Below are 17,697 nucleotides of genomic sequence, written 5' to 3' on the forward strand. Positions count from 1 at the left end.
GGTTGTTGATGCCTAGGTTTCCAAGTTTGACGATTAGCTTGGAAGGGATGACGGGATTGAAAGCAGAACTGAAATCTACGAACAGCATAAGTGCATAAGTGTCCTTATTGTCCAGATGTGTGAGCACGGAATGCAGTGCCATGGACACTGCATCATCTGTGCTCCTATTGTTGCGATAGGCAAATTGGTACGGTTCCAGTGTGGGTGGTAGAGAGTCCTTTAGGTGTGCCAGGACCAGCCGCTCAAAGCACTTCATGACAATGGGTGTGAGGGCGGTAGTCGTTCATGCACGTCGGGTTAGAATCTTTTGGAATGGGCACAATGGAGGTGGATTTAAAACATGCTGGAACCACTGCTTGGGCGAGGGACAGGTTCAAGATGTCCGTGAAGACCCCAGCGAGCTACTCTGAACATGCCCGGAGTACGCGACCAGGGATGCCATCTGGGCCAGCAGCCTTGCGCACGTTGATCCGACTTAGTGCATTGTGAACATCAGTGGCATTAAGTGTGATGATTGGGTGGTCAGCAGAGGGTGTGAGCTTGGTAGCTGTTTCCTTGTTGTCTCTCTCAAAGCAAGCATAAAAGTCATTAAGCTTGTTCAGGAAGACGGCATCTGTGGCTATGGGGGTGGAGTGTTTGGGTTTGTAGTCACTGATGGCCTGGATGCCCTGCCACATGCGTCGAGGGTCAGAATTGGAGAAATGCTCCTCTAGCTTCAGCTTGTAGCAGTGCTTGGCCTTTTTTATTCCCCTCTTCAGATTTGCCCTAGAAGTACTATAGGCCTGTGCATCATCCGATCGGAAGGCAGTGTTACGTGCTTTCAACAGGAGGCGCACTTCCTTGTTCATCCATGGCTTCTGATTAGGGTACGTGGTGATCTGCTTCTGGGTTGTGACACTATCAATGGTGGAATTTATGTAGTCCAATACAGAGGAGGTGTAACTGTTGATGTCCGTGTGAGAGCCACTGGTGGCCTGAGAAGCAAACAGACTCCAGTCTGTGTGTAGAACCCCCGCAGGCCACACCTTGATGGTCTTCACTGATGGCTTCACACGATTAATGAGATGAATGTACTTGGGGTGAGGAACAAAGAAAGGTGATCAGATTGACCCAGGTGGGGGAGGGGGGTCGCGGCGTAAGCTTCAGCCATGTTTGTGTAGACATGATCCAAAGTTTTGTTTCCTCTTGTGTGGCAGGAAACATGCTGGTGGGATTTAGGGAGCACTGTCTTTAAGTTTGAGTCATTAAAATCTCCCGCAACAATAAATGCAGCCTCCGGGTGAGCAGTCTGTTGTTTACTGATGGCTGCATGAAGTTCTTTCATAGCAAGCTTGGCATCAGCATCCGGTGGAATATAAGCTGCCGTTATAATGGTGGAAGTGAATTCCTGTGGCAGATAAAACGGTCTACATTTACCATGAGAAACTCAAGGTTAGCCGAGCAGTGTCTCCCGAGAATAACCGAGTTTGTGCACCAAGTTTTGTTGATGTAAATGCACAATCCACCTCCTCTTGTCTTACCGGATTCCTCTGCCGTTCTATCCGCCCGGTGTGTGTTGTAGCCCGCTAACTCAATAGTGTTGTCCGGTATACCGCTGTGTAGCCATGTTTCCGTGAAGATAATGACATTGCAGTTCAAAAGTCTTTTGCTGTTTGTGATGCGGAGTCTAATCTCGTCCATTTTGTTCACAAACGATCGAACATTAGCAAGGAAAATGCTGGGTAAAGAGAGCCGGTGTGGTGTTAGCTTTAGCCTAGCTCTTACCCCTCCGCGCTTCCCCCGCCTTTGTTTACGATCTCGACTCCGCCGACAAGCACTTCCGCCCGGCCATGTAGGGTGCGTAGCATCGGATGTTCTGACGATCTCAGGGACGAGTTGAATGTTGCTGGTACAACTTCCGGACATGCGTAAACTGATATCCAAAAGCTCCTGCCGGGTGTACGATGTAAATGCACAACTGTTCTGGACGAACAGACCCGAGATGAGCAAGAAATACACTATAAATGCTAAAACTGGAGAGCCGCTGAGCCTCGCGATGTTCACGCGCCGTCTAATACCAAGATGTCTTGTATACAAATTGAATGTATACAAGATATTTTTTGCCATTATGAAATTCTTTTAATTCAGATTTTTACTTTGATGTTGATATTAGACCAAACTGCAAGCATCTTGCTACAGTGTTTATCTGTATATTCTAATAATGTATAAAGTATTTGATAATTGTGGATGATGATATCTTAAATGGTCTTGTTTTGAAAGTTGTGACTTGAACAGACACTTTATGAACGCGTTCTGTTTCAAAAGGACACGCACCACCTACTGTCCCTTTGGACGGTCATTTTTGTCCATGAACGCCAAAAGTGTGATTATCTGCCATTTTGTACAAATAAAAGGATTTCAAAACAGCCTTCCTGATAAAACCAAGGAGGCTAGAATAACATCGTTCACAAAAACAAAAAAGTTTTTTCCATATGCTTTCAGTCACTAATAAGAACAAACTTCTAAAGAGAACTTATTTGGCTGGGAAGATTATCAGTATGCCTACTCATAAGTTATCAGACTCTGTTTTCTTAGCTGTGATTCGGAAAGCACATACAGTCCTGAATAACCCAGATCCCCCACTCTATCAGTATTTTATACCCCTTTCACCTGACCTACAGTATCTCACAGAAGTAAGTACACCCCTAAGTGAAAATGTCAGAATTTACTCTTTTGTGTGGCCACCGTTATATTCCCATAGCACTGCCTTAACCCTCTTGGGCATGGAGTTAACCAGAGTTTCACAGGTTGCCTCTGGAGTCCTCTTCCACTCCATGACGACATCACAGAGCTGGTGGATGTTAGAGTCCTTGCACTCCTCCACCTTCCATTTGAGGATGCCCAACAGATGCTCAATAGGGTTTAGGTCTGGAGACATGCTTGGCCAGTCCATCACCTCTACCCTCAGCTTATTTAACAAGGCAGTGGTCGTCTTGGAGGTGTGTTTGGGGTCGTTATCATGTTGGAATACTGCCCTGTGGCCCAGTCTCCGGAGGAAGGGGATCATGCTCTGCTTCAGTATGTCACCGTACATGTTGGCATTCATGGTTCCCTCATAGAACTGTAGCTCCCCAGTGCCGCAGGACTCGCAGGACTACACCTCTTCTGTATTGGACTACATAAATTCCACCATTGATAGTGTCACAAACCAGAAGCAGATCACCACGTACCCTAATCAGAAGCCATGGATGAACAAGGAAGTGCGCCTCCTGTTGAAAGCACGTAACACTGCCTTCCGATCGGAAGATGCACAGGCCTATAGTACTTCTAGGGCAAATCTGAAGAGGGGCATGAAAAAAGGCCAAGCACTGCTACAAGTTGAAGCTAGAGGAGCATTTTTCCAATTCTGATTCTCGACGCATTTGGCGGGGCATCCAGGCCATCAGTGATTACAAACCCAACCACTCCACCCCCATAGCCACAGATGCCGTCTTCCTGAACGAGCTTAATGACTTTTAATGCTTCCTTTGAGAGAGACAACAAGGAAACAGCTACCAAGCTCACACCCTCTGCTGACCACCCAATCATCACACTAAACTTCACTGATGTTCACAATGCACTAAGTCGGATCAACGCGCGCAAGGCTGCTGGCCCAGATGGCATCCCTGGTCGCGTACTTCGGGCATGTTCAGAGCAGCTTGCTGGGGTCTTCACGGACATCTTCAACCTGTCCCTCGCCCAAGCAGTGGTTCCAGCATGTTTTAAATCCACCTCCATTGTGCCCATTCCAAAAAATTCAAACCCGACGTGCCTGAACGACTACAGCCCGGTAGCACTCACACCAATTGTCATGAAGTGCTTTAAGCGGCTGGTCCTGGCACACCTAAGGACTCTCTACCACCCACACTGGACCCATACCAATTTGCCTATTGAAACAATAGGAGCACAGATGATGCAGTGTCCATGGCGCTGCACTCCGTGCTCACACATCTGGACAATAAGGACACTTATGCACGTATGCTGTTTGTAGACTTCAGCTCTGCTTTCAATACCGTCATCCCTTCCAAGCTAATCGTCAAACTTGGAAACCTAGGCATCAACAACTCTACCTGCAATTGGATTATGGACTTCCTGACGAACAGGCTTCAGCTTGTTAGGTTAGGCCCCATCTGCTCCACCACCACCACCCTCAACACTGGTGTACCACAGGGCTGCGTACTGAGCCCCTTTCTCTACTCCCTTTTCACACTTGACTGCAGGCCTGTGAACGGATCTAACTCCTTCATCAAGTTTGCAGACGATACAACAGTGATTGGTCTCATCAGCAACAACGATGAGACTGCATACAGGGAGGAGGTCCGGCCATATGGTGCTCAGACAACAACCTGCTCCTTAACACCTCCAAGACAAAGGAGATCATCGTGGACTTCAGGAAGGCGAAAGGAGACACACACGACCCCATCCACATTAATGGAATGGCTGTTGAACGTGTTTCCAGTTTTAAGTTCCTGGGGACTCACATTTCGGAGGACCTGTCCTGGACCACCAACACCTCATGCCTGGTCAAGAAGGCTCACCAGCGTCTCTTCTTTCAGAGGACACTGAAGAAGAACCAACTGTCTTCAACTATCCTGGTGAACTTCTATCGCTGCACGATAGAGAGTATCCTGACCAACTGTGTCACAGTCTGGTACGGGAACTGTTCTGTTGCTGAGCGCAAGGCACTGCAGCGGGTGGTGAAAACAGCCCAGCGCATCACAGGGACTAAACTTTCTGCCATTGAGGACATCCAGAAGAAACGCTGTCTGCGTTGAGCTCGCAGCATTCTCAAGGACTCCTCTCACCCCGCTCATAGACTGTTTACTCTCCTGCCTTCTGGTAGGCGCTTCCGGTGCCTCCGGACAAGAACCAGCAGACTAAGAAACAGCTTTTTTCCCAGAGCTGTTTCATTATTGAACTCTGCCCCCCACTGATTCCACTACCTCTCATACCCTTAACTCCAATGCTGCTACAACATTGTTTACATTGCACTACAGGGCTGCATGCATGACTGAACTGTACACACCAGTACTTCATGTATCTGCTCTACCGGACTGTTTACACACACACAGCATCATTTGAACTCTATACTGCTCACTTTCACACCAGGAATATTTAACTGAATGCTCATTTGCACTAATGGACCACTTCCATAACTGCATTAACCTATCTACTGCACTGTAATTCTATTAACTGCATCTAGTCATCTACTGCACTGTAACTTCAATAACTGCATTAACTAACCAACTGCACGGTAACTCTATTAACTGCATCTACTCATCAATTTGCACTATAACTTCAATAACTGCATTAACTAATCAACTGCACTGTAACTCTATTAACTGCATCTACTCATCAATTGCACTGTAACTTCAGTAACTGCATTAACTAATCTACTGCTCTGTAACCTTATTAACTGCATTAACTCATCTTCTGGACTGCAACCTATTAACTGCATTAATTCGTATACTGCACCGTAACTTTAATAACTGCATTAACTCATATACTGCACCGTAACTTTAATAACTGCATCAACTTCAACAACTGCATTAACTCATCTATTGCACTCCAACTTTAATAGCCAATGTCAATAATTTATGCATACCTAAGTCACTTGCACTATTTTAGTCTAAATTATTATCTGTTCATATCCACCTGTACATTAATGTTCATAGTATATAGTCATCTGTATATATTGTTCATAGTATATACCTACTGTCATATTTTCATAGAACACACCTACTGCAAAATATTTTTATAGTCCATGCCCACTGTATTATATTCTCACTATTGTATTCTGTATTTATTCTAACTGTATATCCTGCACTTGCTAACTGCACTTCTGGTTAGACCTAAACTACATTGTTACACTGTACTTGTATATGTGTAATGACAATAAAGTTGAATCTAATCTAATCTAATCATGCAGCCCCTGACACTCCCACCACCCCATCCCATCACTTTTGTTGCCAGCGGTTTTGTTGCCAGCGCCCAGCTGTGTGTGGAGTTATTTTGAGGGGACAGCAAATGTTCACTGTTATACAAGCTGTTCACTCACTACTTAACATTGTAGTAAAGTGTCATTTTTTCAGTGTTGTCACGTGAAGACATGTTATAATATTTACGAAAATCTGAGGGGTGTACTCACTTCTGTGATGTACTCACTTCTGTGAAATACTGTATGTGTAAGAAAACTAAATGTAGAAAGACTTTTGTCCCAACAGCTATACGTGCTTTAAATGCATTTTAATTTGCTTTAGTGGTACATTCCCGCCTTTAAGTTTTTCGATCTGTGTTTTTGATTGTATTATATTGTGATATGTACATACATTCACCTAAAGGATTATTAGGAACACCTGTTCAATTTCTCATGAGTGCAATTATCTAATCAACCAATCCCATGGCAGTTGCTTCAATGCATTTAGGGGTGTGGTCCTGGTCAAGACAATCTCCTGAACTCCAAACTGAATGTCAGAATGGGAAAGAAAGGTGATTTAAGCAATTTTGAGTGTGGCATGGTTATTGTTGCCAGACGGGCCAGTCTGAGTATTTCACAATCTGCTCAGTTACTGGGATTTTCAAGCACAACCATTTCTAGGGTTTACAAAGAATGGTGTTAAAAGGGAAAAACATCCAGTATGTGGCAGTCCTGTGGGCGAAAATGCCTTGTTGATGCTAGAGGTCAGAGGAGAATGGGCCGACTGATTCAAGCTGATAGAAGAGCAACTTTGACTGAAATATCCACTCGTTACAACCGAGGTATGCAGCAAATCATTTGTGAAGCCACAACACGCACAACCTTGAGGCGGATGGGCTACAACAGCAGAAGACCCCACTGGGTACCACTCATCTCTACTACAAATAGGAAAAAGAGGCTACAATTTGCACAAGCTCACCAAAATTGGACAGTTGAAGACTGGAAAAATGTTGCCTGGTCTGATGAGACATTCAGATGGTAGAGTCCACCATGTACCCATCCTCTGATGGCTACTTCCAGCAGGATAATGCACCATGTCACAAAGCTCAAATCATTTCAAATTGGTTTCTTGAACATGACAATGAGTTCACTGTACTAAAATGGCCCCCCCAGTCACCAGATCTCAACCCAATAGAGCATCTTTGGGATGTGGTGGAACGGGAGCTTCGTGCCCTGGATGTGCATCCCACAAATCTCCATCAACTGCAAGATGCTATCCTATCAATATGGGCCAACATTTCTAAAGAATGCTTTCAGCACCTTGTTGAATCAATGCCACATAGAATTAAGGCAGTTCTGAAGGCCAAAGGGGGTCAAACACAGTATTAATATGGTGTTCCTAATAATCCTTTAGGTGAGTGTATGTAATGTTGCATACGCACTGTCCTGTGAAAATGAATTTCCTCTGAGGACAAATAAATTATCTATATAATAAATCACAAACTTAACATTATTCTGAAGTGCTAAAGGAGAGTGCGCTTTTCTTACTGTTTACCTCAATCAGTCTCATCATAATAATGTAAGCATGCTCCAGTCCTGATCGTAATGTTATGTCCAGCAGGGGAGTGGGGACAATGGCACCGTAAAAAAGGCCATACACCCTGCCCACTTTTTGACACCGACTTGAAAACTGGCCCGAAGCCTGGCCCTAGTAGCATACATTCACTTGAAAATGGGCTGAATCACTTGAAAAGTTTTGAGGGCAGACCTAACCTGTTGAAAAAATGACAGTCTCCATCCCTCTTGGGCTTAATGCTAAATCTTGACTCACTGGGCCCCAGGTCAGAGAGCAGACAGAATGGCATAACCAACTGTCTGCTCGCTGCCTCACGTCAAAGAATACACAAACTGCATAACATGTAATAATACCTTCACCTAAACATTTTAAAAAAGAGACTGTGTCTGTCCCCCGGATTAGCATATAAATTAAATAATGCGCAAACCTCCTAAAAGTAATTTTATTAACGTTAAACAAATTAAACATGAACAAAATACAGATAATCAACTGTTACGACTGTGGCTGCAAATCGAACTCCTTGTTACAAATATGGTAGAACAATAACTTGATCATCTTCTTTATAGTCTGCCCAAATTGTCTTAAATCTCTAGCATGAGTCATAACTTTGAAGATCTTGACATTACCATTTAAAATTTTAACTCCACCTTCTCGGAAACGCTAGACACAGTTGCTCCTCTGAGCTTACATATGGCAGCCCGACACCGTGGTATAATGAAGACACTCAGGCTCTAAAGAAAGCAGCACTAAAATCGGAGCGCAACTTTAAGAAAACGAAATTAGACAATTTCGTACAACATGGAAGGATAGTATTCGAAACTACAGGAAAGGCCTAAAAATTCTAGATCCGCCTACCTTTCTTCACTAATAGAAGAAAACCAGCACAACCCTGGGTTTTTATTTAACACCGTAGCTAAATTAACCAAAAATAAGATATTCGTGAAATAAAATTATATCTATGCAACCAGAAGTGAAACCCGCTGAACAAACAACTAACTACAGCGCCCCCAAGGAGAAAGGGCGAATCCACCTATATCGAATCTACTTTTCAAGGTTCTGGAAAAAGTAGTTTCAACTCAATTATGTTCCTTCCTCCAAAGGAATAACATCATCAGTAAAGATTTCCTGTCTGGATTTAGAGCACACCACAGTACAGAGACTGCTTTGATCAAAGTTACAAATTATCTGCTTTTGGCGTCTGACCGAGGTTGCAGCTCCTTATTGGTGCTGCTAGACCTTAGTGCTGCATTCGACACCATTGACCACAGCACACTTCTACATGGACTCAAAAATGACGTCGGCATTAAAGAAATAGCTTTGAAATGGTTTAAATCTTATTCATCCGACCGTTTTCAATATGTAGCAATAAACAATGAGTTGTCACGCAAGTCCAGTACGGTGAACCACAGGACTCAGTCTTGGGGCCTATGCTCTTTGCATTATACATGCTACCTCTAGGAGATACAATCTGCCATTCTTAACAACAAGAATACTGCTTAACTATTGACGGATGTTCCATATAACCCTTGTCGTCAGCAAAGAATATTGGCGTTTTATACAAAAAGGTTTGAGTATATTATCCCATTTCTGTCAACCTTGCACTGGTTTCCTATAAAGCATCGCATTAACTTTAAAATCGTGCTTATAAAGCCTTACATGGTTTAGCTCCTCACTACTTTGAGTGAGCTTCTCTTGTATTATAGTCCTTCATGTGGGGTCCGGTCAGTTGGTAATACCTAGAATTTCAAAATCTAGTTCAAGTGTTAGATCCATTTCATATCTAGCACCTAAACTTGGAACCATGCACTGTCTGAGAGGCAGACACACTGTCAGTTTAAATCTAGACTAAAGTTGCATCTTTTAATCTTTCATACACTACTCGCTTACACAATTATACCTGTATTGAGGGACTGGCACTACAATGGTTCAGATCTTACTTGTCAGACAGACATCAATTTGTCCATTTAAATGGGGAATCATTAAATCTAACGCAAGTAAATTATGGATTACCTCTGGGACCCGTGCTGTTCTCAATATACATGCTGCCCCTCGGAAACATTATTAAAAAACATGGAATTAGCTTCCATTGCTATGCAGATGATACTCAGCTATATATCTCATTAAGACCAGATGATTCCTCCCAGCTATGTAAATTGGCAGAGTGCATTGAAGATATAAAACTTTGGATGACCTGTAATTTCCTTTTAAATTCTAATAAAACAGAAATATTACTTATCGGACCAAAGACACGCAAACCGAATATTTCTGATTATAAACTGCAAGTTGAAGGATGTACTGTTACTCCAACAAATACAGTAAAAGATCTAGGTGTTATATTAGACAGCAACCTGTCATTTCGAAATCACATTTCAAATGTCACAAAAACAGCCTTTTTCCACCTAAGAAATGTTGCCAAGTTACGAAATATTCTATGTGTTGCTGACGCGGAGAAGCTTATTCATGCATTTATGACCTCAAGACTTGACTACTGTAATGCGCTACTTAGTGGTTGTCCTGCATCATCAATAAACAAACTACAGTTAGTTCAGAATGCAGCTGCCAGAGTTCTTACCAGGTCCAGAAAATACGATCACATAACCCCAATTTTATCAACCCAAAACTCTGGAATAGCCTTCCTGATATTATTCGAGGATCAGACACACTCGCCCAATTTAAATCTAGATTAAAGACGCATCTTTTCAGCCAAGCATTCACTTTATGCAAAATATGCTAAATAAACCACCAGGAGATGCTGACATTAGATATTATTTACTAGAATAATTGAATTTATTATATAAAACACCATGTAGCGTGATTTACCCTTTTTTTCCTGTAAAGCTGCTTTGGAACAATGCAAATTGTGAAAAGCGCTATATAAATAAAATTGAATTGAATTGAATTGAACTACACTACCATAATATAAATCTTCTGAGGGATTAGGCTGCATGAGTTAGATCAACCGGAACCAGGAACACTTCCAATAACAACTGATGTACTTCTTGCATCAAATATTGCAGAACAGTACTCTACTCTCAGCCAGTCTTTTCTCATTGTTCCAAGGTTATCACAGCGGGCAGGATGCAGTTCATGCCCAGACCAGACAAGAGCTGAGATAATAGAGCTGGATAAAGAAGGATGCAGCAACTTGACACTTCTTCACTACAAAATTTTAACTGTTTTAAGATTATTAATGATAGTGACCCGAAATGTGACTTCTGCATTTAACCTATCCAAAGAGTAGTGAACACACGCACAGCAAGTCATGAACACACGTACACCTGGAGCAGTGGGCAGCTATCACTGCAGTGCCCGGGGACCAAGTATGGAGAAATTTTGAGTTCTGTATCACTCCGTTCGTCTAGTTCCATCCAAACGGCTATATCATGAGAGAAATTGTCAATATCTCTCCAAAGTCTCTAATAAAGTGCTCTGCCCTTATAAGTTAGTAGGGAACATATGCGATTGGAACGCATGCGAAGCAGTTTGTAAATAATGTTCAGATTCTTGAACAGTTTGATCGATTCGCTTAAATAAAACGTCATTAATACATCGGAAGAAGCTGCAGGGATTACTTTTATGTTGCCTCTATTTGTATTTTGAATTTAGAGACATGAACCTGTGGAACACAACTCTCACTAAAAATCTTTATAGTTCTACCTAAGAAATAATGTCACATACATCTTTTAATGGCTTGAGGTTGAGTTATTGATCAGCCAGCTCTACAGTTAATGCTAATCCAAAGCAATATAAGGCTAAACCATACTACAAGATTTTTGCTCCGATTTTCAGTCTGGACTTATTGCAGAAAGTCTGTGCCAGTGTGCAGATTTGATCAGTTAAGTGTGTTTCTATCTGAAACTGAGTCTATAAGTGTATGATGTCTAGTTTAAAAATAATCTGGTAAAATTTTAAGTCTTATAGTGTATATAGTATTTGGGACTCTTATTTATTAATTTCTGCATTGTGGGGCCTAGTACACATGATTGAATCATGTTGGAAGTGCATAAATGGTTTTAACTGGAAAACTGAGCTTATGATAGACAGACAAACCGAACAAGACATTGAATAGTTATTATCCAGTTATATGCTTTATCAGTCAGGTAAAGATGTGTTTTGTTAAAAGTAGCTATATTTGATAGTAGCTATATATAGCTATAGCTTTCCTGTAGCGCAGTGGTAAGAGCATTGCATTAACAATGCAAGGTTGTGGGTTAGATCCCAGGGGAATGCAGATACCTATGTAAAATGTATAGGACAATGCAATGTAAATCGCTTTGGATAAAAGCGTCTGCCAAATGTAAATGTAAAATGTATATTTTCCATTTAAATCTCCAAATTTGATTATTAATAATTATTCTGAATTCATTAAATAATACTGCCTAAAAAGTAACAATAAACTAGTACTCTGAGTAGTTTTTGAGAGGAGTAATTTTTTACTTTTACTCAGTTACTTTTTTAACACCAGTACTTTTACTTGTAATTGAGTACAATTTCAGCAATGTAACAGTACTTGTACATAAGTACAAATTTTTATTACTCTTTCCACCACTGGTCCAACGGCTAACCAGAATCCAGATAACAGCATCGTCTTTTTGTGGTCCTAGTGCCAACCAGAATCACGTGTCTAAACGTCATGTTTGCGCCCTTGAAAAACATTGCTGAAAAGGACAAACGCAAAGTGTCTGTCTAAGAGAAAATGGCGCGTATTTATAAACCATGCAAAATGCTTTCTATAAGTGAAGGAACTCAAGACAAACGCATCGCGTTATCTGTAAGTGAAAGTAATGTAAAACAGACCAATCCCATCCTGTGTTTACAAGCCATACATATTGCTTTCTATGAGTGAATCCTTATGATGATCTCATCTGTTGCTATTCAGAGTCGGTTGAGTATGATTTTCCAGCACATGGCTTTTAAGTGATTTTACTTAGTGAAAATTTCATCGATACATATTTCTAAGCTTTAATATTTCTACTGTGTCAACTGTTTTATAAAAACAATAGGGAACTCAAGACTAGTGCTATATTGTGTCGCGGTCGATGGGGTTGCAGGCACCCGGCTTCACGTTGCACAACCTCTTACCTTATTGCTAACAAATAAAATAAATTAACAATCGACCCAAAGCAGATCTCATTAATGCCAGATATTTTTTACTTATTTTGATTAGCTGTGTGCAATTTTGTTAGGTGGTTTATGTAGCACTGATCTTGTGTGGTCAAAGCTTTAAATAATTGAATATCATATGCATAAAAATTTTTAATGTATAAAATTGTTTTAAAACAGTAGACATGCATTCTCTCTTACAGGCTCTGCTGGAAAAAGAGTCCAGAAAAACAAGAAGAATGAGCCCATTTGAAATACTTCGAAATCAGGTGCTACAATATTTTGATGAACTTGTGAGGTGAGTGGGCAAGACTATTACCATAATCTCATAAAAATATATGTAAAACTTTACAATAAGGTGCTATTAGTTAACATTAGAAAATGCATTACCTAACATTATCTAACAATGAACATTTTAGTTTTTCAGCATTTATTAATCCTCTTTACTGTTAGTACCTGTCACTACAGTTATTTCTGTTAGTTCATGATCCATTAACTAATGTTAAAGCAGCACTACGTAGGATTGACCTCTTGTGGCCATCTCGTATAATGCGAACCGGACAGAAGATCCCAGAACACTTAAATGCTGACAAGTACGGTCATAAATCATTGTACATCATACAACTATATATACTATATGCAAAGCCTTGCCATCATAGAAGTCCTTCTCTTATCAGTGCTAATTCGCGCCACGTGAAATACAGATGTGGGGAGGCAATTTCTAAATCATACGAGGTCCCGATAATTCTAATCCCGTGCGAATAGGGCTTAAATTACCTTTATCATAATGAATATCATAATGAACATCATAAGTCAAGTCAGCTTTATTTATATAGCGCTTTTTAAAATTTTCATCGTTACAAAGCAGCTGTACAAGAAAACATTGACTATAGGCAAAACATATAAGGTTATGCAAGTCAAAACACAGGTCAAATATCAGACACACTATAAATTCCTATATGCAGTGTTAATAAAATAAGACTATAAGAAAGAACAACCGATGAAATGTGCCCATCTGTACACAACAAGGGATCCTCGGATTTTGTGTTATCTATTGAAATACTGAAGTGTCTTACTTGTTCAGAAGAAATAAGTCATGCCTGCATCAGTTTTAAATCCTTTCAGATCACAGAGTTTGCGCTACCTTTGAAATGCCTTGCCAATATTAATTCTTATTTTCCAATAACATTCACTTTTTCTTTGTAAACTGTCATCGTACTTTCTTGTTTTTCACAACTGATGAATCCCCAGATGTCAATGCTGCTTGCCGTTTAAAAGTAAAAGTACAAAACGCTGCCATAAATAATACTAAAAGTTGCATAAAATCCTACCCAACAGTTGTGAGTACACGCTACAAATCACTCGCAGCATCCACTGGCCAGCTGAATGTGACGAAATAATGCAAAGACGATAGACACCAAATAAGGATCTCCGGGAAAGACGACCCCACAGGGCAAATTAAAAACCATTATTACAAGCTTTCCGTGGAGAATCCCGCAAGGGTAGTGACACAGTTTTAAACACAGTTTTTTCATGTACTTGCTCAATAATTGGTTTTAGCTAATTTTTACTCAACATAACGGACATACTGACACTTTAACAGACCCAACATTTGATTTTAATAATGTAGTAGTAAATGTTGAAATGAACATGAATTAATATTAATAAATGCTGTAGAAGGATTATTCATTGTTAGTTCATGTTAGCTAATACAGTAACTTATTGTAAACAAATAGCACCTTATTGTAAAGTGTTACCCAAATCTCTTATAATATTCTCACTGTATTGCTATTTGTGTCTCTCATCAGAGAGTACCTGACTCCAGCAGAGCTTCAACCTCTAAGTGAAGTATGTTACTACAGCTCCTCTGGGGTCCTGCGACAGCGACTCAATGCTGCCCCCCGAACCTCTATTCAAGCTGCTCTCAGTCATCCTTTTTACTACCTGCAGGTACCTGACCACTGATTCTTACAGGTGGAAATAATTATTTGTTCCCCTGCTGATTTTGTAAGTTTGACGGAAAATATAAGTTAAGTTAAAGGTATATATAGTCTATGATAAATATATACCTGACATTAGCAGGTAAGGCCCTGTCGGCTAGCGGGGCGGGTCTTTAGAGATGATGTGGACTAAATCACACTTAAAAATGGCCACACTGAAATAATGCAGAATCAAATGCATGCATTTTATCAAATACAATATAGAAAAGTTTGAAGCTTGTTCTGTATTGGATCCTGTGGACCCGTTTCTTGCTAATTCTAATACCCTTTACCAATACATTTTGGTACCCAAAAGCAGTTTATTTTGCATCTTGTCTGTTGACATTCTTTAAAAAAAGTTTTGTTCCGTGTTAAAAAATGTTGGTGTTGTTACTGTGTTCTGTATTTTCTGCAGAATGAAGCCTTGAAAACAAATGCTGGCATGGTTTCTAGTGCTGCTCCTGACCTCTGCATCATATACAAGCTTCATCTCGAGTGTGGACGACTTATAAATCTATATGATTGGCTTGAGGTGCAAATATTATATATTAAACTGATGAACATAATACAGAAGCCTATTTTAGTATGATAGTGGTTTATCTATACTAACATTCTGGCTGCAATTTGTTTTTGTTCTTGTTATTTTAGGCCTTTGTAACCGTAAGCTCAGCTGCTGAGGACAAAGAAGCAAATTCTGCTGAGTATGACAAACTTGAAAATCTCAAAAAGTATCCTTTCCCAGACAATATGCTTGTAATGCAGATTCTATTTGAGCATTTTAAACTTTGTACAATGATAATGTAAAACTTTACGTAGTTATTACTTTGTGTGGTTACATTATGACTTAGAGATTTTAAATGACATTATTGTGCATGCAATTTCTTTCTTTTAAAAAGGGCTTAAAGATCTTAACAACTGTAAAACAGTGCTTGCTTCATTCAGGCTGTTTCTGAGATGGAATTTCTTGGTTTTGTTAAATCAACAAAACAGAAGACTGATCACGTGGCAAGACTGACTTGGGGAGGTTGTTAGAGAAACAGAGTTCTTTTGAACTACCCCTTTTTTAAGATGCCAGCATTGCATGTTATGCATTTTCTCTTTTCAGATCGTCCCTTACTTCATAGTGACAATTTTATTATTGTATAAACGGGGTGAAAACCTCTACTAGTCAGGTTGTTAAAGGAACTTTGAAACGTGAGACATCGCCATTTTATTAACTATGTACTTTTTGATACGTTTAACTATGCGCAAAGTATTACAATAAAGTAGAGTATTCTGTTTTTTAATGTCTCTTTCAAAAATTCTAAAGAGCAAGAAAGTTTTATTGAACAACCTTTACCTACAGCATTCTTTAAAGCTGCAGTCCATAATTTTTCCCTCTATCGCCAGTTACCTTACGGGTTTATCATGACCTTGGTTAAGATTTCTCTGAAAATACTTGGTATTTTAAACAAAGACCTTAAATGATACATAATTGTTGTGTTCAGCATTGTATTAATTGCGACTACAAATTGTAGCTTTAAATATCATTACAAATGATAGTAGTACTCAAGTACTTGCAATCCCAAATGTTTGAAAAAAGAATCTGAAACAATAGGTCCTAAACATTCAGGGTTGGTTTCCCGGACAAGCGTTAGGTCAAACCAATACTAGGCCTTAGTTAAATTAGGACTTTTAAACCGTTTTTACAACCATGCCTTTATGTGCAAACATTACTGATATGCAATTTGAAACAAACAATGACAAGACATGTCAGTCAGTGCAAGCTGTTTTCAGTTTAGACCGCTCTAACATTTATTTGAGTCTAGGACTAGTCTAAACCCTGTATGGGAAACCGCCCCTCAAATATTTTTTGTCCTCATCACTTGCATTGTATGGACATGCCATGATGGTATATTATTATAAAAAATATTTGTACTTAACTGGCATGAAGGGCCACATGCATAAATGAATAAGTGATGGAGTGAATAACGTAAAATAAAAAACAAATTGGTTAAAAGAAATGTTATGATAAGATCAGAAATGTGTATATGCATAGCTGGGTTCATTTAGATTTACTGACCAACTGATTTCTCAGTCCTTCTATAAGGGTCAATGACGTGACGCTTTGTGTGTTTCTGTTGTTTCATTACATTCTAAAGGGGTTACAATTTAAAAAAAAAGCACATTACTTTCATACATTCTCTTCTCTGATGAATAAGACTCTCATTTTGAGAGCATATTTGGGGAATGGTTGCAGAAACTTCAATGTGGTCTAACCGTATAAATTTGATACCAATAATACATCTTTTTATTCTCAATAAAACACAATGTCAGCTAGTCTTACATTAGCCCTTTTTAATTGTAAATAAAAGTAAATGGAACACCATTGTTCTGAATATTACAACTAATTTGGGGAATCATGTGAGTGAAGTCAGATTCTTGCATTTCGCACGGAGAAGATCGGAGCTTAAAAGAATGGCTGGACTGTTGACGAGAGAGGACCGGACATGTGTTAAGTTTGTGTTTGTTTTATGGCCGGCAGTCTACTGTGAGGTGGCTGCCGGTCTTTTACTTCCGTGTTTATTGTTTGTTTATTTTGATTAAAGTTTGTAAAACATTCACCGGTTCTCGCCTGCTTCCTTCCCTTTTATGGATCTTGTTACAGTGAGAAAATTTGACATTTTAAAGGTATGGTCAGGTATTCTTAGGGATGCATGTCAAAGGAATGACCCCAGAAATACATTAATAATTAATCATTATTGTATTGACTTAAATGAGTATTGACTTAAAATATTGAATTTAAAATATTCCCATACAGGCCATGTGTTAACATAGGTGTCAACTAATGCTTGTCAAATGTCAGTGTCAAATTGTGTAAGCGGTTACACCATTGGAGTTCTATAACAAACCTTTCTGTTAGGGGCCAATTTAGTAAAATATCACTAGTTTATGATGCTAATTAAAGATGTTTTATAGAACAACACTACTATTTGGAAAAACATTTAAGTGTTTAATCGCGTATTTTCAAGACTGTAACATTTATTTGTCAAGCTTGCATTACAATTGTTCTGTTATACAATTTAAATCTGAGCATTACGGCAATGTGTTACATGCGAGGTATG

At 39.8% G+C, this 17,697-nt stretch overlaps 1 protein-coding gene across 1 annotated transcript in view; it reads left to right on the plus strand.

Annotated features, from left to right (window-relative positions):
* orc3 (origin recognition complex, subunit 3) overlaps positions 1-17,194 on the plus strand; it is a 49,912-nt gene extending 32,718 nt beyond the window's left edge. Inside the window, exons 16-20 of the mRNA XM_079457892.1 lie at positions 12,818-12,912; positions 14,423-14,564; positions 15,009-15,125; positions 15,242-15,321; positions 15,520-17,194. Coding sequence (XP_079314018.1) covers positions 12,818-12,912; positions 14,423-14,564; positions 15,009-15,125; positions 15,242-15,321; positions 15,520-15,625 — 540 coding nt within the window. The 3' untranslated portion in view covers positions 15,626-17,194. The remainder of the gene's footprint in view (positions 1-12,817; positions 12,913-14,422; positions 14,565-15,008; positions 15,126-15,241; positions 15,322-15,519) is intronic.
* The last annotated feature ends 503 nt before the right edge of the window (positions 17,195-17,697 follow it).

Source organism: Barbatula barbatula (assembly GCF_947034865.1).
Source record: "Barbatula barbatula genome assembly, chromosome: 6".
Classification (NCBI taxonomy): Eukaryota; Metazoa; Chordata; class Actinopteri; order Cypriniformes; family Nemacheilidae; genus Barbatula; species Barbatula barbatula.